Genomic DNA, 20,682 nt, shown 5'->3' on the forward strand with positions numbered 1-20,682 from the left:
AGTCTTGGCTATTTGCAAAGGGTAAGATGCAAGTTACTCTTTTTTGAAATGTTCTTGTTTTATTTTTTCCACTCAGGACACATTACTAGGATGGGAATAGGAGGAGGAAGGGGAAAAAAAGAGGAACACTATTTGATGGTATAAGTATGTGGGGCAGCAATGCCAGCCACGAAAAGGGGACTCTCATCATGGAAAAATGAGACTCTTCCAGCTTGTTTTAAAAAATTCCTTCAGCTCCAAACATAAACGGCCTCACCCCACCCCAGCAGCAGATTGGTGGAGGAGACCGTCCTGGGGTGTTGGTAGACCCACAGTGACTCTCTGTGGATATCTGAAGCTACTGCAAACGAGGGGCTGCCTGACACAGTTTAGAAGGCGGAGGAATATAGAGGGCAGTTTCCTGCCTGAGAGGGAATAGAGGAACTCGGCTGGAGGAGGCTCAGCTGCTCCCAGCTGCTCCTCTCTGCTCCCCTCACCATACACACCCTGGGCACCCAAAACCAGGGAGCAAACCCTCCCCACCAGGGATGCAGAAGCCTTCTTGATACAAGCAGTTCCACGGAGTCTTTTTCCTGTCACTTCTGAGGCTTTTTGGAGAAATTTTGATGAACCCGTTTTCCAGGTAGGCAGGATTTTCCTCTCCTTTTATAGCGTTTGCATGGCTACTGACGGTTTTCCAGCTGCAAACTGGAGCTTCTGAAATCCCACCCCATGCCCTTTTGGGTTGCACAGCAATTGCTGCTGCCCAGGGACTCTCCAACAAGCTACTAATTTTTCAGGCACATTGTGTTCAGACAGTACCTGCTGTAAAACAATACTTATTTCCATGTGGCTTTCAACTTTTGGATATCTCGGGCACTCTTCCAAGTTCAGGAGTTTATTCGAGGTACAGGTCTTGTAAGCCACAGACTCTCAGCTGCCAGGGCCAGAGGTCTAGAAAATCCCTCTATGGGAACCTGTAGAACTGTTTTTTTTTTCCCTGGGACAATTTAATTGAAATCACCAACTACAACTGAGTGAAGTGACTGCAGTGGTAGTGGCATGGTATTTTTCTGCAGCTGTGAAGCAGAGCAACTGATCTGGGATATGACTCCTCCTTGATTTTTGGATATTCGGAAACAAAGATACAGATTGCAGATTAGACTAACCTGTGATCTGTGTCTCCCGGTTATGGTGGTTTTCATCAGCACAAGCTCCTCTCTGTTCTGAAGGAGAACATTAGTTACTCCCAAGCTAGTTGGTGTGTGCGAGGTTGTTGTGCTTGCTTCCTGGGTCTGCTACGTAAGGGGCTGTTTGTGGTGTCGGGGGTCTGCACAAGCACTGTAAATTGAGGTGTGTGCTCAGTTCTGGTCGCAAGAGCTGGAGCTCCAGCGGTTCAGTCGTGGCTGCGGGTGCGGCTGCAATCACCAAGACGGTCCTGCAGAGGAGCCTGCTCTTACACCCGGGTGGAGGCTGCCTCCTCCCAGCCTTCCTATGGCGATGGCCTTCTCTCTGCTTGCTTTCTCTTGTATATGTCCCGCTGTAATTGCAGTAAGAGAGCTGTAAAAGAGCTTAGACTACCTGCAGCTGTGGGGAGATCTTCCTAGTGGATGGCAGACCAGACACTGAAACTGTGGGACTCATTTGAGTGGATACTGTGACAAATGCGTTTATTCCAAATGAGACGCATTTCTTCTGGTTTTATTTTACTTAGCAAACATCCAAGAGGAGCAAAACGCTGCCTGCACATTGCACATATGGATAACACCACGGGCACTGCCCACTGGTCATGGCCATGAAAGAAATTGGGACTGAAGCAGAAGTTCAGTTTCAAACTTAATTCTGCATATGACATAATTAATACAATTCTTCCTTTCTTGAGAGAAAAACACTTTTTGTGTCCATAAACCATCTCCTTGCAGACAGACAGAGTTAGCTTAGAGAGTGGAGCAATAAAATTCATGTAAATATGGGTAAAATTTGCTCAGCTATAATAGGTGTTGTGGTTTTGAAGGAGAAATACACCATGCACCAAGAGGAAATTCAGAAATTTTAATGTGTAGAAGACAGACAGTGGATCTGCCAGACACATGAGATGGCCTTTATAGAGCATTAAAATCTGATCTGTCTGATAATCTGCTGTGGGCATGCAACTAAGCGAAAAGTAATTTGCACACTCAAAAGTCATTACAAGTCATTTGTTTGCCATAATGTTGCGTTTGATTCAGTTATTCAGGGTCAGAAGAGGAATCCACAAGTAGAGAACTCAGGACCTCATGCAAAACCACAATTCTTGCAGGGCTTTATCTAAATAACTCCATATATTTTTGCAATAATCTGGTATCAGGCACATCTCCTGGGGTCTGAATGTGGGAGCAGCAAAGGCCTTGTTTGTTTCTGCTGAGCACCTGAGGTAACAGGTAGGAGCACAGCCCCTAATGCAGGGAGGATGGTGCAGCACAGCCTAATGCCCTCAAAATCTGTTCAGATGACCCCAAACCATTGCTTAAGATTCCCAGTGTTTTTCTTTCTCTTGGGGAAAGTGGTGCATCACTTAACAATACAAATACTGTCAGAATAAGATTTCAAGAGAAATCCTTGTAAGGACGTGCTCCTACAATGTCGTGGTCCTACTCTGACAGAGAGAGAAAAGAAGTCAAGGAGGAAGAGCATGCCCAGAACCAAGTATTCAGACATATGGAGCTCCCAATTTGCATAACATTTTTTTTCTCAATGTTCAAAAATTTTCTTCAACATCCAGAAAATGTGAAATCTGAGATTCCCATCTGAGCATTTCACAACAGGAGGTGGGGCTTTGAGGAAAATGTCAAATGTTACGAGATTTGCAGTAGAACCATCCTGATAGCACTCAGGAGGACAGAATAAGCAGCATTGCCTACCCCAGTTCTGGAGACCCCTCAGATGGGGAGAGAGGCTGTAGCAGCCTTGCCCCCCATGCTCCCAGTCACCATTAATGGCATCACTGGGTGGGGAAGGACGGAGCATGCCGCAGCCCCTGTCCCCTGCTCATGTACAGCAGCTGGCACTGCTGGGGGAGCTGCGCTTAGCTGTGCCTGGCCCTCATATGGGCAAGGCAAGAAGGGGAGCCACAGGGGTGGCTGGAGGCACCGAGTGTTGGGCAGGGCAGTGCGTGCCGTGGGTGAAGGGCTGTGATCTCTAAGAATGAGCCTGCGTGCAATGGAGCGGAATAAAGGAGACTGTGTGCTACAGGACGACAAAGGAGTGAAGTGTGCCTGGTGTTTTGAGCTACAGTTTTTCTGCCTCACATCTCTGTGTAGAGGCAAAGGCTACAGTGCTTCATTGATGAAGTCCAGAGTCCCAAGGGCTGTGGGCATAGGCAGCCCTGTGCCAGAGTTAGGCCTGGTTGTCCCCACAATTTAGCTGCACCCTCCAGCTACATGGTCCTGCCTGGAGAGCAGCTCTTCTGCACGGAGCCTTTCTCACCCACGCACACATGGCAGGAGGAGGGGAGGTGGTTAAACCCAGGATGCTGTGATCCATGAGTCAGACACTTGGCCAAAGCCTCCAGTACTCACAGCCTCTCCAAAAGCTGTCGTCTCCAGCTTCCTGGGCAGTCACTAAAGACTGGCTCTAAAATGGTGCTGTCTGAAGGCATGTCATGTCTTCCAAGAGATCAGGACCTCCTGAAGCTCTGCTTTGTGGGGAACGAGATGGGGAAGGCCTGTAGTAAAGTTAGAGAGAGAAAGCTTGATCTTAATTAAAATACCCACTTAGCATTAAAGTATTTTATCCTTACAATACTTCTTCTGTGAGAAATGAAAATCAAGCTACGCTGACCTAAACATGGACTTTATGAGGCCACAGTTGGGTCTCTTTGGAAACAGCTTTGTAACCTCTCTTGAGGGAAAAGAGGACACGTGGCCAAAATTATTGACAGAGACATTTAGATGCTGAGCTGGAGGCACATGAGAGGTCCCTTACCATCAGAGGGTTTTTCTTATCTAAGTCTGTGAAGCACCTCAAGTTGGTACTCCTTGAAGCTTTTGTATCTCTGTACCTCTTGTCCCCTCTCCAGGACCTCTCCAAAGAGCATGGCAGTGTCTTCTTCCCTGATCTAAAATCCATCCTCAGCAATGGCTCTTGCAGGCTTGTTAGCATAAGCCTTAGCACAAGCCTTAGCAAGGAGGAAGGCTGTCTGTGTTGTAAGGATACTGGTGGCACTGATAGTAACTAGTCTTTCCAGCATAAACGAGTTTGCAGAATCCTATGATGTGCTGCAGCTTTCAGTGTAAACTAGGATGGAGTGTGTCCAACCAGAGAATAACTGCTGACTAGCCTCATGGAGAGAGCTAAGGAAATGCTAGGGGAGCTGAGCTAACTGTAGTCATCAGGTAATGCTGTTTTCCATGCAACTAAGCAGCGAAGCTGCATTGCTAACTTGCCCTCCGTAACCTTGGCTGAACTGTCAGCACAGCTCCACTCAGGGAGGATGAATGCACTGGGGGGCTATTCAAGCCTTGGACTTTTCCAAAGAGCTACACCCAGAAAAAAAAAAAAAAAAAAAACTTGTAAGGAAGAAGATTTCTTTCTGGACTGGACTGAGGCCTTCTTTTCATAATGGAGGTCACACGTAGACCTTTTTGTCTGGTGTTGGGTTGACCACCAAGCAGAAAAGTAAGTATTGCAGTTCCTGGTCTGTGTACTGTGAAGCTGACATGCTAATTAGTACAATTGTCCTCTAAACATAAAACCGAGCATTGACTGTTCCTCCGTGTTCCTTACTGTCGGTAACTTTCACTTGGATTTTCTCTGTGAATATTGTTTCAAACCCTTGGCTCCTCTGAACACCTGTATACATTCCCAAGAACTTTTCAGACTAGATCTCCAACTTTTCTGCTGCTTAGGTTATTGTAACCCTACAAAAAAACCTTTTCCCATGTGCAGTTGGACATCAGAGGCCCAGTGATGTGTTGAATGCTGAAGCTGTGTTTTCCTTCTAATGTTTGCTTATTCACTCCCTTGTCCTCCGTGGGTTCAAAGCAAGGGATTTTGTACCCTTTTGGTATATGCAGGCATCACCACACTCACATGACAAGTTGGAAGTGGAAAGGACCTGCTGCATGCCTTCACTTGTGGTCTGGCTGAACAGGTGAAGAAAGTGTGGATGCTTACACCCTAGGGGCCTAGGGTGACAGGATCTGCGTGATCCCAGGCAGCTGATAGGAACTGTGAAATCAGAAGATCCCAACACACTATCTGCAGTTTCACCACCTGATCTTTTCCCTTAGACAGAGAAAGTCAAGCATTTCTAAATCATTTGCACTGTTTGCACCAGGAAATATTTGAGTTGCTTAGCTTTCAAGTCTAAAAAAAATCTACAGTAAGGGACCCAGTGATGCATCATGGTGATAGAGAGGTCATATTTTTCACACAGAATTAACAAGAAGCATTGTCTGGCTTTACGTTTTACTGTCAGAGCTAGGAGTTGGTATATTGTCTTTAACATGTAACTTGTGTTTTCCTGCAGGCATCTAAACACCCAGAGGAACTGCTGAGATGTTCCGACAAGCCTTTTTTTCCACTCTTCTTTGTTTGACTCTAGTTTCTCTCCATGCTCAGTTGGATGAGGAGCCTGTTGCCTCCTGTACAGGTATTAACTGAATAATTTGGGTGTCTATCTCCTTTGTAGGCAGCAATCTTAAAGCAACGGCCATGCTCAGCTGTAGAGCCTGCTCACAAGGAATTGACATTGGCACATTATACTTCTCCTGCCCCTTTTGCACTCCTGGGCAGCACCCTGGAGCAGTCATCTGTCTTTCTGTAGGGAACACTGTCCTGCACTGAAACTCCCATTTCTGATCTTGAGTGCAGTGCAGAGAAGTAGAAGAGCTGAGCTCTGCCAGTGGTGGCTTCTCCCAGCTGATGCAGTGCTAAATACCGATGAGTCTTCAGAACTCAGATACATTTCTAATGTCAGAAAGCAGCCCATTTTGAATTTTACAATTTCAGCACTTCCTAGCTGCAATGTGGAAGAGATGATTTAGGCATCCAGACAGACATTTACCAAAAAAAAAAAAAAAAAAGACAGTGTTTTCAAGATTGATTCAGTAATGAGCAGATCTGAAGTCCTTCACATTGGAGTCTTCTGACCTGAACACAGATACTGGTAGTGGTAGATGGGACTTGTGCTTTTTCCCGTATCTCACTTATATGTCTCACTATAATCCTTTTGAAAATGTTTTTAAACCAGAGAGTGCAACCAGCAACTTAGCGGGCAGGGCTAAGTTCATCTATAGTCCAGGAGAGCAAAAGTCGTGTCTCTGCTCTTCTTAGTTCAAAACTGGCATTTAGTCCTCAGTGTCCTCATTTCCTCCAGTCTAGGTAGAAATAACTCCTGATTAGAGTTGCAACACCCTTGGAGGAAGCTGAACCTCATGCCTTGTGCTGTTGTTTGCTCTCTTCACAACTCTGTTTGCTCTAATCTCCTCTGTCCAGCTTTCTGGGGAATAATGAAGGGGGTGCAGCATTGCATAAACTGCTGTGACAAATTCTGAAAAATTGTCTCCATGCAGAAAAGACGGACTGCCCCATCAGTGTGTACTTCATCATTGACACCTCAGAGAGTATTGCTCTGCAGACTGTGCCAATCCAGAGCCTTGTGGATCAAATAAAGCAGTTCATCCCTCAGTTCATTGAAAAACTGGAGAATGAGGTCTACCAGAACCAAGTCTCCATCACTTGGATGTTTGGAGGACTTCATTACTCAGATGTGGTGGAAATTTACAGCCCTTTAACAAGAAGCAAAGACATATACCTCACCAAGCTGCGTGCTATTCAGTACCTTGGCCGGGGCACCTTCACGGACTGTGCTATCTCCAACATGACACAGCAGTTCCAGAGCCAGACGGCCCGTGATGTGAAGTTTGCGGTAGTCATCACTGATGGCCACGTCACTGGCAGTCCCTGTGGGGGAATGAAGATGCAAGCTGAGAGGGCGCGAGACATGGGGATCAAGCTCTTCGTCGTGGCCCCCAGTGAGAATGTCTATGAGCAGGGACTTCGGGAGATTGCCAGCCCGCCGCACGACCTGTACCGCAGCAACTACAGCATCACACAGAAAAACGCCCTGAACATCGACGAGAACACTATTGAGAGGATAATCAAAGCGATGGTGAGGGACACTGACTTGTGCTACCCCAGGAGTAGAATGTAATGGGGGATCCACCAGAGAGGGGTGACAAGAATGGAGGCATCGGTGGGGTGGGTCAACTCATGGTGAGGCTCTAGAGAGCTCCTCCACCAAGGAAAATCATTTTGCTTCTCTTCCTTTTTTTTATGTCCTTTCAACACCAAGGGGTCAAATGGGGTCTTGAGCATATATGTTTTCTCTGGCTAGGTGCCTAACCAGGGCCACTTGTTTTGTCTCTGTTCCCCTAGGCAGGATCCATCCAAGTCCTGGCTGCTGCTCAAGCCAGACCCGTGCCCCACCTGGGGGCACATGGAGGAAGGGGCAGCACTGGGACCTGTGAGGCTCCCTGAGCCTCCTGCCCACTGCTGGAGTGGTCCCTGGGGCACATTTGTGAGGCACTATCAATGGGGGACTCTGCTCAGGATATGTTTAAAGCTATAGGACTGTAATCACCTCCTTTCCCCTACCATCAACCATCACATGCATTGCCAAGGGTTTGATGCAGTTGTTCTCTCAGAGCTGACTGCCTTAACTGACTCTGTTCATCCTGTTTTCTCCTTTACAGAAACATGAAGCCTATGCTGAGGTGAGTGAGCAGCATCTGCATTCCATTTCATAGTTTTAGTTGCCTTGCTTGCTAACAAAGATCAGCTTGTACCCCAAATGAGTGGGCCCGGTTTTGCACTGAGCTGCATGGAATGGGGCTCTGCCCACTTGGGGACTGGTGTGGAGCATGGGCACCCAGCCCTTTACCCAGTAGTTGAAACAGCATGCTGGACTGTTCACTTTCTACCTTTCCCTCACCTGTGATTTCCCTCATGGCAATGAATACAAGTCTATTGAAGAGACTCATTTCATTATGTTGTATTTGAAGGCATGTTTTATAGGTGTTCTGCAAACTAGAGTTCCTGCCCAGCCATGTGGACAGGAGAGGAGTGTGCAGAGTGGTGCTCCCAAGGGCATGCATGTGCCCTGGTAGCCCCAGAAGAGCAAGCCCCCGATCCCATGGCTGACACTTAGCAAGTCCTGTTCTTTGAGTTTGAACCCAGAGCCAAATCTGTAATGAATGTGCTTGTGGCAACTTCTAACATGTGGGTAGAATTTTTCAGTGTGCTTTTTGCTGCCTCAGCTCTGACCCAGCTGGAGCCCGTGGTAGCTTTTACTGCTGCAGTCAGGGGGAGAGGCGTGGAGAGTGCACGCTCTGAGTGGAGGCTGGCTGAGAACGTGCAGCAGAAGGCATGTTGCAGCACGGTGGCTACACTTCGTGTTTAATTTGGTGTATTTCAGTGCTACAAGATGAGCTGCCTGGAGATCGCAGGTCCTCCTGGTCCCAAGGGACTCCGAGGGCAGAAGGTAGGTTACTCTAACCCGTTGGAAGAATAATACCAGTGACCATTGCAGACACTGCAGAGCCCCTTAGATCTCACCTCTAGTGAGCACAGACAGGTCTCAGGCCTCAGATATAGCTCCCACATGGGAAATAGTGGCCCAGCATCTGACTTGGCCCTGGGAGACTGCAGGGCCGTGCTGAAAGGAGCACACACCCAGTACCATTGTCTCCTCATGTCCATGCCAAGGCCAAGGGACCGATGTGTGCAAAGAGACATCTGAGCATCAGCTGTCAGGCAAGGACCTTCAGCACCTGAGAAGCTGTGCAGGGACAAGAAGAGCAAGGCAGAAGTTGTTTCCAGTTCTCCCACTGCCCACAGCAGAGCCCTCTTGTATGCAGGGTCTCACTCTACCCACAACCCAACAGAGCTCCAAGCTCTGTGGAGCCAGGCTGTGTGTTCCCATCCCCATACAGCTGCCCCAAGTTCTGTAGGAGCCTGATGCTACCAGAAATTGACTTTTTCTCCCAGTCATCACCAAGTCCTAACCTGTGGTTTGTTTTTTCCCTTAGGGTGCAAAGGGGAGCATGGGTGAACCAGGCTCCCCTGGTATGAAGGGACAGCAGGTGAGTTGTAAAACTACCCCTCTGTCGCAGTAAGGAGCGCAGTCCTGGTGCCAGCTGGGGTTGCATTTGTGCCTTGCTTGAGGTAACACTTGGTGTCTTCTTTCCTTAAGGGTGACCCAGGTATTGAAGGTCCAATTGGATACCCTGGTCCCAAGGTAAGAATCATATAGCCAGAAGCCGAGAGGTTTGCCTTCATTGTATTCTTGGTAAAGCAGGGGGTGAGTCAGGCTAATTTCCCACTGCTCAGCATTGTTTCCCTTTATGTCACTCCCCAGCATTCCCCTGTACTGGGGAAAGCAGAAAACACCCACCAACCAGTCCCTGAGTTGTGCACTTGAATGCCACTGTAGCCTTCTTTAAGGGGTTCTGTAAATCTGTCTGCTTTACTTCTGGCATTTGATGTGACTTTAGGAATTATTGCTAGACTTTCCCCCCGGAGAGCATCAACAGCATTGGGATCCTTCTGCTGCCTGTCAGTAGGCACCTGTCAGTCTGCGCTGGCGCAGAGAGCTCTGCTCCTCTCTTCCACCTGCCCGTTCCCACCCGAGATGCCCAGCATGCCTACCGGCCCTGCTGCCTTTGCTCCTGCTCATCGCAGGCACTAAACAAAGCATCTTCCCTCTTCCCTTTTTGTCTTGCTCCAGGGTGTTCCAGGGCTGAAAGGAGAAAAGGTGAGAAAGAAGAGCCTGCATGGTATGTCTGGGCACTGGGGGGCACCATTTTTCTGTAAAGAGGGAGGGTTTAGCTGTGATGGGGGGAGCAACTACCTCCATTGTATGTAACTGAAGAAACAGGGAGGGATTTCAGGCACCGCTCAGAGTCCTGTGACATGCTGATGCTAAACCATCTGCTTGGGAAGTGGGGTAGCCTGCTTCCAGCGTGGAAGGAGCAACTGCACCCAGTGATTCCTCGCTCAGGCACAGGTTGATCCTGAGCTGGTGCAGACCTCTCTTCTCCTTGTGAAGTCAGGGAAGTACAGCACTTGGCACAAGAAGAGGGTCTGGAGACTGAGGGGAGGAGCTCCCTGGAGAAAGGGGTCCTGGCTTCCACTTCTGGGAGGCCAGGAAGAGACAAGGAGGTTGCAGAGTCATTTGCAGAAAATGCTGCCTGAGAATCTTTGTGCACCTGAAGGAGGGAAGGAAGGCTTGTCTGAGCACAGGCTGGTGTGGTGAGCGAGCGTGGCTGACTCCTGTCCTCTTCTGTCCCTAGGGTGAGATTGGATCTGATGGACGGAGGGTAAGAGAACACCTTTTCTAACTTGCATGTTGTTCCAACTACAAACCCTTGAGTGTGTCAACAGATCACTGATCCCTCTTTTCTCCCCCTGACCCTAGGGAGCAGCTGGTTTGGCAGGCAGGAACGGCACCGATGGACAGAAGGTAACAGCATGGAGTGCACCCTGTAACATCACTGCTGTTGTTTTATTTGTTTACGTTCCTTTGTCCCTACAGGTTGTTCCCTTTCTCTCACCCCCCCCAACTTGGTTTTTGGCTCCTTCCATCCCAGTCTGACTGAGGTTTCTAAAAACTTATTTGCACGTTATTCTGCATGTCCTGTAGAAATATTTGAGCTAGCTGGAGGTGCATTCATTCAGGTCACAGAAGTGCTATCCCTTAGAAAGCTCTTTGCAGGAACTCGATACATAACCCAGGATGCCCTCCAGCTGCAGGATGATCTGGGTGTAGATAGCTCATCTTGAGTGTTAGTGACCCCTACAGGACATTTGCACAGAAATGTTTGCAGAAATTTGGTTTTCAAGGCAGTTCCTCAAAGAATCTGAAATTTTCTCTCTGAGCTAATGTTTGTTCTTAATATTAAAGCCGCATTCAAGTACCTCATAACAAAATCCCCAAAATCCTCTGTCCCCTCTCAGGTGAGTGCAGAGGGATATGACCTACCCCCTATTTGCATGCTCTGCAAATGTACCAGAACAGGATAGCCTAAATTTATACAGTTTCAGCTGGCTTTGCTCACAGGCCAGCACACATTGGTTTTGTTCTGTACTTTGTCTTACATCCTCAACAAGTACATCTGTGAGATCATACCAGTTCTTCCCACTTCTAACATGCCTGTTGAAGCTGTAAGACAGAAGCTTAACCCGTCTGCAGGGGGAGCCCAGGAGAACACTCAGGACTTTCTAAAGCCCCCACACTTTTTTCCTTCTCCACTTATTTCTGCACACCACAGACAGCAACAATCCTGCTTAAGGAATACTCTAATTATTTATTCTGTAACTGATCACAGGTATGGCCAGCTAGTGATGTTAAAAATTAGTAACTGTTAACAGGAAAAAGCTGTGTTTTCCCTGCAGACACTTAGAGCTTTTCTTTTTCTTTTGAATGCTATTTCTCCAGGGCAAGCTGGGTCGAATTGGACCACCAGGCTGCAAGGGAGACCGTGGTGACAAGGTAGGGATGCTTTGCTCTTTCATTCAGCACATCAAGCGTGCAGCCCCAGCTTTAGTTGCACAGGCAGAAAGATATGACTAACAAGAGGTTACTGCCTCATTTTCCTACCCATTGCATGATGTGATCCCAGGTCTGGGATCCCCAGGCCTGCATTTTTTGTGCCATGGGCAGGAAAGCTGGAATCTTCCCTCTCCATATACAGAGGAGCAACTGCTCCCCTCATCAGCACTAGCAGCAAGCAAAAACTGAGTTTCAGTCTCTAGAGAATGACTTTACGAGTGAGTTGGTTTGTTCTGCAGAGAAAATGCACATTGTTGCCACTGTATGTATGGTTCTTTGTCCCTTCTCTCCCTAGGGCCCTGATGGCTACCCAGGAGATGCAGGAGACCAAGGTGAAAGAGGAGATGAAGGCATAAAGGTACAAGTACTCCGAATGGCCAGCAGAGAGTATGGACAAAGACCACCAGTGGCAACAGCTACACACCACTGCCTGTATTTACTCTTAAGTCCTTCAGTGTTCATGGAGTAGATGGGTTCTGTCTGCTTGGCTTTTGGATCCCATCACCAGATGCAGGAGCCAAGGGAAGACCCTTGCTGGTCCTGCACCTTAGGCTCCAAATGGTGCATGTCAGCAGTGCACAGCAATGTGCTAACAATGTAGACAATGACCACTGCTCTCTTGTTTCAGGGAGATCCTGGTCGGCCTGGTCGCAGCGGACCCCCCGGACCTCCAGGAGAAAAAGGGAGCCCGGTAGGTTCACACAGCACTCATGTCTCCTCTGTCCTCCTAGGGACTGCTCCGTGTGGCATGGAGCAACAGCAGCAGCAGCAGCTGCTGGTCATGGTACATCTGTGGCCCCTGATGATTCTGCAAACTAGCTACCAGCACTGGGAAAGCGCAAGGAGTTAAAAGGATTTACCTTTCTAGCTCTGCATCTGTGCTCCTCTTCCCATCTTGTCCCAGGTAGAAAGGCTATGGTGTGCACCTTGACCTCTCTTCTGACAAATCCTATTTCTTTTTCTTCTTCCAGGGAATTCCAGGCAACCCTGGAGCTCAAGGACCTGCTGGAATCAAAGGAAGAAAAGGTGAAACGGGACCCCCTGGACCCAAAGGAGAGCCTGTAAGTGTCTGAATAGCTCCCTGGAAAGTGGGTATGCCGTGAAACCTGGTCCAGGTTCATGAATGAGTGCTGGACAGGTCATCGGGAAAGGAAACAGAAACCTATTTCTGTGATGTCTGAGCCATGAGGCTGAAAAACTACCTCATTTAGCCTGCCTGTCTTGCTTTCTGCATCCCAAAAGTCATGCAGATGCTGATGGCCTTGTCTGCCACTCCTAATAAACCCCAGTGTGAGGAGCTCATCCCAGTCTGCACACGGGGAAATAACCTCTGAGTTTGTCCTGGCAGTTGGCACCATGTGGTCTCTATCTGGCAAGGAGCTTAAACAGCATAACAGCACAGCTCCACCGGCACCACATGGCAGAGCCCGGAGGGTGTAGATCAGCTTGAGTCCTTGTGCAACATCCAGAGGGGGAAGCAAAGCCAGATGAGCTGGAAGTAAAGCAGAGTATTTAATCTAGAGGGAATGAACCATGAGCGTTTGTGGTCACTGTGACGACCACTCTTCTGAAAGAATAGTCTGGATGTGGCTTCCCAAAATTCAAAGGCAAGACTCCCCCAAGCAGTGCCATCATGGGCATCCCTGCTGCCCTGCTGCCAGGCACAGACTCTTTAAGGGGGCAAGGAGATGTCTCTTGGGCCAGGAGGGAGAAGGCAGGGCAGCCAAGTGTCACTTCAGCTGGAATCCATGTTGGCATCCTGTTTATGTGACCACTTTCTGTGTTTTCCAAGGGTCGACGTGGAGATCCAGGGACGAAGGGCAGCAAAGGCGGTCCAGGGACCAAGGGAGAAAGAGTGAGTAAAGCAACTGCCCAGACCATTGCAAGTGAGCCCAATATGCACAGGACTGACACACATGATGCTCTACTGCCCAGACATGAATGCCCAAAGCCAGAGCTGGGAATTGAAGGTACCAGTGGGATCTGCTCCTTCTATGCTTGCTGCCTGTTCTGCCTTTAAGGAGCTGTGACAATCACCCCCAAAACCAGCATATATGGCCTCCACTTCCAGGACTTGATCCAGAGATGAGTGGGGATGAAGGGCAGTAAAGCTGCCTAAGAGTCATGTTCAGAGAGCGCACTGCCCTGACACTGCTTCTTGAGCCAAGAAGCACCAGATCTGAGAACAGTGTTATGCCTCCTCACTCCAGAGAGGACTGCCACACACATAGACAGAGCTGGAGACATGCCTGACAAGGTATATTTTTATCTTCCTCACAGGGAGATCCTGGTCCAGAGGGTCCTCGGGGCTTGCCCGGTGAGGTTGGAAGCAAAGGAGCAAGGGTAAGCACAGAGCAAGGGTTCATGATAGCCAGGAGGGAGGGGGGGAGAGCGCTGCTGCCAGCCAAGGCAGCTTGCCAGGCTTTGCTCCTCACACACATCCCTGGCAAGAGGAGCAAGATGGGCTATCTGTGCAGTGAGAGCTGCAGATAGGAGGCCAGGACACTGCTGTCTCCAGAGGTGCCAAAGCCTGGTGCATTGCTCAGAGGGATCTGCCTGTACCTGCTCCTACATATTCTCACCCCTTGCTTCTTGCTTTGCTTTGTAGGGAGACCAAGGACTGGCAGGACCCCGAGGCCCTTCAGGTGTTGCAGGAGAGCCAGGCAAGACGGTAAGTCACTCTGGGGCATCCATGTGACCGTGCCCTCCCTCTGCAGTGACAGCTGGCGCTGCCAACATAAGCTGGCTGCATTATCCCCACTGAGGGATGCCTGTGTGACCTGTCCTCAGGGAGGCTCTAAAACTGGCCCAGGGGCCCCCAGCTTGTCCTTAATGGGGGCAAGGAGAAATTGCAGGACCCAGGAGCCACTGCTTTCTGAGCTGAGCTGAGAAACGCTTCAGGATCTCCCTATAATAACTGCACCAGAGAGGATCCTACAGCTGGGGAAGATGGGGGGAGGTCGCCTCACATCGCCTTAGCAGCCCATTTACCCAGCGTGGTCCCTGGTGCAGGCAGGGAGCTGCAGGAAATGCCCTCACCCACTCCCACCAACTCTGCCCTGCAGGGATCACGTGGGGACCCTGGAGACTTGGGCCCAAGAGGAGACGCTGGACCACCAGGACCAAAGGTAAAGTCCCTGAATGCAACTCAGCATTTGAAGGAGAACATCTTTGTGTGGATTTTTTTTTTAAAGACAGTTTCTGCTGCAGAAGTTTGCTGACCTACGTATGTGTCTCAGAAACAGGAAGGCTTGATCCTGAGCCTCCCTGTGGACAGTGACTTAGGTCTTGCTCCAACCAAGGCAGCTCTGATTGCATCCCTCACTCTGCACAGGTTCAGGGTTGCCCCAGGCATGTCATGGCCCCAGGACCCCATGCCCTCACTCTGGACAGCCATTCCCGTTGTTTCAGGAGCAAGCAAAGAAGTGATGGCTCCTGGGGGTGTTTCTCCCCAGGGAGGGGATGAAAATGGCTCTGGTCTCACCAGCATTGCTGGGGTTTGTAACTCAAGTTTGAATTCTGACAGATCTTTCTCTTTATTTAACCAAAGGGTGACAGAGGCAGGCCTGGCTTTAGCTACCCTGGACCCAGAGGACCACAGGTATGTATGCTTCGTCCAATGAAGACAGGCATACTGCCGCAGCATGGGAGGAAGCCGGTTTCAATGGAGGATAACATCAGAGTTGAGCAGCCTGGGCGAAGGGGGAAGGAGGAAGAAAAATGAGGGCCACAGGAAAGTGAAGTGAAGAGGGGTGAGGAAGCAGCTTTTCAATGTCAGTTCCAGCATCCCATTCTTGTCCCCAGTCCTGACCCCTGTGTTAGGGAGATCCTTCCTTTGCTCCACAGGGATTGAACCTGGCCACAGATCCCTCAGCCTCGCTTCAGGGGCACTGGGGACCCCAATGTGACCACAGTGACATGGAGGTGGCTGTGCCCACCACCCCAACCACCACTCCTATGTTATGCCTGCTGTTTAGCTTTGTGCCCCTCATCACAGACTTCAGGTGTAAGTGTGAAGCACATTCTTTCTGACCCATCCATTCCTCTTCCCTCACAGGGTGACAAGGGTGAGAAGGGTCAGCCAGGGCCCAAGGTGAGTGCATTTGATTTCTTTTGTCCTGACCCAAATGCTGAGTAGTTGCCTCCCAGCCCTTGGGGTGAGTGGCTGAGGAGACCGTGTTCTTGCAGGACCTGTAGCTGCAGGGCCTTGGTGTATCGTCTAAGCTTGTCTCCTGTGGAAACAATGTGAAATATGTTTTGCAAAACTTCCTTTTTCTTCAGTCAATGCCTGTGTAAACACCATTTATTTGCTCTGTACAGAGCTGCTGGTTCAAAGGGTGCTCCTCTGGGCCAGGCAGGCCTGTGTTTATGATGGGTTCACAGCAGTTGTTCTGTCTGAGTGCATCCATATGCACTCTGATGGATCTGTTTTTCCCTTCTCCAAACAGGGAGGAAGGGGTGAGCTTGGACCAAAAGGAGCTCAAGGGACAAAAGGAGAGAAGGGGGAACCGGTAAGCAGACCTCTGTGTCACCAGCGCACACCTGCTCATGCATGCCCTGGGTGTGTGAGGTCAATGGCTGCCTGAGACGCGTGGCAAGGAGCCATGTCCTGTGTCAGTGCTGTGTGCTGCCAGCATGCACACTTTGCTCTCTCCTGCTTGACTAATGTAGCCACATGCTGGAGATGTTCCCATGTCTCCAAGTTCAGCAGTGGCAGGCTGGTGACCATAGCTAGCAGGGCTGTGCCCTGACGAGTGGCTCAGGAGGAGCCCCGATCACCAGCCTTGCCAGGAAAACACTCAACCCTTCTCTGTTTCTCTCCCAGGGTGATCCTGGCCCAGCAGGTGAGCCTGGATCTCGAGGACCAACCGGTGAGGCAGGCCCAGAGGTAGAGTACTGTGCCGTCATGCCTGAGCATCTGCTCCAGCACCCTCCTCCCTTCCCCTCTCCTCTCACTCCCATACAGCTCTAAAGCCCAGAGGGCCCCAGCAGCTCTCCCCACAGCAGGACTTGCTGGAGGGGATGTCTTCTGGCTCCAAAAGAGGCTTTCCTACCCTTCCTATGGCTGACCTCTGCACAAAGCCAAGTTTTTGATGGTGCTGATGTCTAGTTCCCAAAAACTGTGCCTGAAATCCTTGTGCTCTTCCTACAGGGGACCCCCGGCCCACCAGGAGATCCTGGCCTGACTGTAAGTAGGGCATCTCTGCACCCCTGGGTGCTCTTCCACCCTAGGCAGCCTCAGTTTTGCCACGTGCAGCCTGAGAACAAAGCAGGGCACCAAGTCCTGCTGCTGCTTGGTGCGGGAGCCACAGGGCAGGCCTGAAGCCACCTTGCCACGAGCAGAGACAGGGTGGCCTGTGGCTTCCCACTGGAGCCAAGGAGAGAGGGGAGAGGGTGGCCAGGTGGGAAGGGAACGGGGAACCTTTCCCTTTGGGAGGGAGCGAGGCACTCACCCTGCACCCCTTTACTGGCAGGACTGTGACGTGATGACCTATGTGCGAGAGACATGCGGGTGCTGTGGTGAGTGGACTATTCCCTTTCTTCAGAGCTGAGAGCCGTTGTTGGGCAGGGGGACAACAACTCGATAGATGGTGAAAGGGGCCAGCTAGAAACACTCTGCCTTTTTGCCCTCAGAGGCACGCAGGGGAAGCTGGACTTATGTCCCAAAATTTCTCTCTGCCACTGCAGATATAAAGTTTCACAGTGTAGATGACAGGATAGTGTATTACACAGTTAGGTTAAAAAGGTTTCTTTTGCTATGTCTTGACAGAAAGATGCATGTAAAATCCCTGTGCTGTCAGCTGCAGGCAGCACTACAGACCCTGTTGATGGCTGGTTTGATATTAAATGTCTCCATCTTCCCATAGATGGTCTCTCCTGCCATAGTGGCTCATTTGCACCATTGCTGACCTTCGTGATTTTCTCCTTCTTTCCCTCTCCCCAGACTGTGAGAAGCGCTGCGGTGCCCTGGATATCATGTTCGTCATAGACAGCTCAGAGAGTATTGGTTACACCAACTTCACCCTGGAGAAAAATTTTGTTGTCAACGTGGTCAGCCGGTTGGGCTCCCTTGCCAAGGACCCTAAGTCGGAGACAGGTCTGGAGTGCGTGTGTGTGTGGTGGGGAGTGGCAGAAGGGGGCACCAGGAACAGGGTCTTGGATCACTCCAGCTTCCATATTTCCGTATTTGTCTGTAGCTGCCCTAGTCTGCATCCATATGCTCACCATTTTCACAACAGTTTCTGTTCTTCTCTTTTCAGCTTTGTAGGCCAATTGAGCAGTTATTTGCTAATATGAAAGTTTGCTGACTTTCTCCACTTTTCATTTCAAAGCCAAGTAATGTTGATGCTTCATTGGCAGGCGCCCGTGTTGGAGTGGTGCAGTACAGTCACGAGGGGACCTTTGAAGCCATCAAGCTTGATGATGAGCGCATCAATTCACTGTCAAGCTTCAAGGAAGCAGTGAAGCGTCTGGAGTGGATTGCTGGAGGCACCTGGACACCTTCTGCCCTGCAGTTTGCCTACAACAAGCTCATCAAAGAAAGCCGTCGAGAGAAAGCCCAAGTGTTTGCTGTGGTGATCACAGATGGGCGCTATGACCCTCGTGATGATGACAAGAACCTAGGAGCTCTTTGTGGCAGGGATGTGCTCGTCAATACCATTGGCATTGGAGACATATTTGATCAGCCGGAACAGAGCGAGACCCTGGTCTCCATTGCCTGCAATGAACCCCAGCGAGTCCAGAAGATGAGGCTCTTCTCAGACCTGGTGGCAGAGGAATTTATTGACAAGATGGAGGACATGCTTTGCCCAGGTCAGTACCTGTCCTAGCACTTACAGGAACTGGAGTTTTCTGGCAGTGGGTTTTGCAGACACTGTGTCCCAGCAGGTCCCAACTCACAAGTTGAGTCATTTATGGTGGGTGGACTGACCTTTATGTAGCCCTGAATAAACAGTCCTTCCTCAGATAAGTTGGCCTTTTGGGCTGTTGTCCTTTGCCCTTATGAGAAACCTGCCACTCTGATTGTGCAAGCAGTGAAGGGGGATGGTTGCACATCATTCAGTTTTCCTTGTTTCTTTTCCTTCCAGATCCCCAGATCGTCTGCCCTGAGCTGCCCTGTCAGACAGGTAAACATTACAAACAGCTTTGTGCCATCTGCACATAGTTGTAGGTCCAGGGGAGAGTGAACAAGACTCAAGAGTGGGAGGGGATGTGCAAGGCTGTTCATTACCTTTGCACATCAGGGAGTTCGGGAAATAGCATTATTTCACATCAGGAGAGGCTCTGGGTTTTCATCCCCTGCTCTTTCCTGTCCCTCTGAGTTCTCTTCACAGGTAGGTACTACTGCATTGTGTTAGTGTGTGAGCATTGCTCAGCTCTGGTATTTCTCCCGGACATGGAGAAATTTGTGGGACCCACCAGGTTTTGGCCTCCAAGCTGACCAATGAATTTCTCACTTGCTCCATGTCTCTATTACATACTACCCCTTTCTAAACTCTGCCATCCACGCAACCTTTGAAATCCAGAGTACAACTTGCAGCACTGGGCAGGATGCTCCTTGTGAATGATGAAGGCAGAACAGAGGGTAGGGAGAGTTTGGAAAACAACACTATAGTGGACTGAAAGCTTTGGCTTCTCTAACACTGGCTGTGTTTTAATTAACAATTAACTCAGGGTGTTGGATCAAAGGAAAAAGGCTGTAAGGATTGATCCTCTGGTATAAGAGATGGCTGCTGCTTGCTGCAGGTGGTTTTACTTGATCACAATTTGCTTATTAAAGGGCAGATCTGCGACTCCTAGAGATACTGTCTGAGTCTCCGCACCTGTTTAAATACAACAGATGCACTCTTTGCTGATATACACAAAGCTTATAGGGGACAAAGTTTTGCCAGTTCTTGCAATTTTTTTTAACTCTACTCTTGCCATGAGCATGTTTTTCTGAAAGCCCACACTTCAACTCAGTATTATACAGAATTTCAACTTTAATTTTCAAAGAAGTCCCTTCATTTCCATACAAAGCAAATGGAAAATGGTCCCAGAATGATGAGAAATCTGAAGACAGAAAAGCTGTATTATTCCTGTCTAAAATCTCTGACTGCTATGCTAATATTCTCAATATTTGCACCTGGCTATGCAGAGAAAGCAGTGCTAAACCATGGTGCTGAGCCATCCACACACACTCCTCTACAGTGTCTTCTAAGGAGCTTTGTCCTGTGGATCTCTGCAATGAAGGTGACTCCTCCATGCCACACTGGTGACTGCTCAGGTGTCTTTGAAGGTTTTGGTCTTTGTAGCCTGCCTATTTCTGAGGAAAACTGTAGGAGAGACTGACCTGAGCAGTTGAGTTCATGTTCTCCTAGGCTTTGGCCATCAAAACCCTCCAAAGCAAAGCAAATTTGGCTGTCCTTTCTTTGTAGTGCGCTTGGGTGTCTCTGTTCCTGATGCAAAGTGAGAACACTTCGCTGTACCTGCTACCACTGAGGACCAGAACAGAAACGGTAGCTGGGGCTCAAGGAGGCACCTGAAGGTGTTCTCTCCTGGGGTAATGCTTCAAACCATGCCACAGGCAGGCCAGGACAAGTGCAGGCACTTACACCTGGGCCCCAGAGGACATGGGAGGTGGAATGATATGCCTGGGTAGGTGTGGACCTCCTCTGAAAGTGCCACCACACCCTTCTCCACAAAGCAGAAGTTACTCTGATGTGCAAGGATCTGTGCTAGGCCTGGTAGGCCAAGTTTTAAGTGATACACAGAGATTCTGCCTTTGGGCAAAGTGCCATCCAGCTGCTGCACTGGATGGTCCATAATACATTATTGTCATGAGCCCTTCTAGATGAAGGGTTTGCGATGATCTCATTTGCACAGTGGTAAGGAAAGGTGTTGGATGAGTTGTGACATAAGGAGTGCAACAGAGCCTGGGGGTTCTCTGGCTCTGTGTTCAGCTTCCTCTTGTTTCCTGAGAACATTTTCAACAGTTGGTGCCAATTTAAATGCAAATGTTTGGAATGGAGATGGTGCCTTTTGCAGGATGCATGTGTGAGCTTCATGCATATCTGGTGGATGTGTCCAGCTGCAGATGCATCAGACAGGTTCAGGTTGCAGGGGATTGG

General features: G+C 49.5%; 1 protein-coding gene across 2 annotated transcripts in view; it reads left to right on the plus strand.

Moving 5' to 3' along the window:
* Positions 1 to 168: 168 nt before the first annotated feature.
* COL6A2 (collagen type VI alpha 2 chain) overlaps positions 169 to 20,682 on the plus strand; it is a 29,369-nt gene continuing 8,855 nt past the window's right edge. The window contains exons 1-27 of one of the 2 annotated variants that reach the window (XM_035570383.2): positions 169 to 622; positions 5,489 to 5,611; positions 6,534 to 7,132; positions 7,716 to 7,736; positions 8,438 to 8,503; positions 9,051 to 9,104; positions 9,215 to 9,259; positions 9,749 to 9,775; positions 10,314 to 10,340; positions 10,439 to 10,483; positions 11,459 to 11,512; positions 11,868 to 11,930; positions 12,201 to 12,263; positions 12,544 to 12,633; positions 13,365 to 13,427; positions 13,853 to 13,915; positions 14,181 to 14,243; positions 14,638 to 14,700; positions 15,123 to 15,173; positions 15,630 to 15,665; positions 16,021 to 16,083; positions 16,398 to 16,460; positions 16,725 to 16,760; positions 17,047 to 17,092; positions 17,517 to 17,669; positions 17,933 to 18,385; positions 18,661 to 18,699. In XM_035570383.2, the coding sequence (XP_035426276.1) occupies positions 5,518 to 5,611; positions 6,534 to 7,132; positions 7,716 to 7,736; positions 8,438 to 8,503; positions 9,051 to 9,104; positions 9,215 to 9,259; positions 9,749 to 9,775; positions 10,314 to 10,340; positions 10,439 to 10,483; positions 11,459 to 11,512; positions 11,868 to 11,930; positions 12,201 to 12,263; positions 12,544 to 12,633; positions 13,365 to 13,427; positions 13,853 to 13,915; positions 14,181 to 14,243; positions 14,638 to 14,700; positions 15,123 to 15,173; positions 15,630 to 15,665; positions 16,021 to 16,083; positions 16,398 to 16,460; positions 16,725 to 16,760; positions 17,047 to 17,092; positions 17,517 to 17,669; positions 17,933 to 18,385; positions 18,661 to 18,699 (2,440 nt within the window). In that variant the 5' untranslated portion in view covers positions 169 to 622; positions 5,489 to 5,517. The remainder of the gene's footprint in view (positions 623 to 5,488; positions 5,612 to 6,533; positions 7,133 to 7,715; positions 7,737 to 8,437; positions 8,504 to 9,050; positions 9,105 to 9,214; positions 9,260 to 9,748; positions 9,776 to 10,313; positions 10,341 to 10,438; positions 10,484 to 11,458; positions 11,513 to 11,867; positions 11,931 to 12,200; positions 12,264 to 12,543; positions 12,634 to 13,364; positions 13,428 to 13,852; positions 13,916 to 14,180; positions 14,244 to 14,637; positions 14,701 to 15,122; positions 15,174 to 15,629; positions 15,666 to 16,020; positions 16,084 to 16,397; positions 16,461 to 16,724; positions 16,761 to 17,046; positions 17,093 to 17,516; positions 17,670 to 17,932; positions 18,386 to 18,660; positions 18,700 to 20,682) is intronic. The other variant, XM_035570390.2, reaches the window with a different exon arrangement.

The sequence above is a fragment of the Cygnus atratus genome, chromosome 6, assembly GCF_013377495.2.
Source record: "Cygnus atratus isolate AKBS03 ecotype Queensland, Australia chromosome 6, CAtr_DNAZoo_HiC_assembly, whole genome shotgun sequence".
Taxonomy (NCBI): Eukaryota; Metazoa; Chordata; class Aves; order Anseriformes; family Anatidae; genus Cygnus; species Cygnus atratus.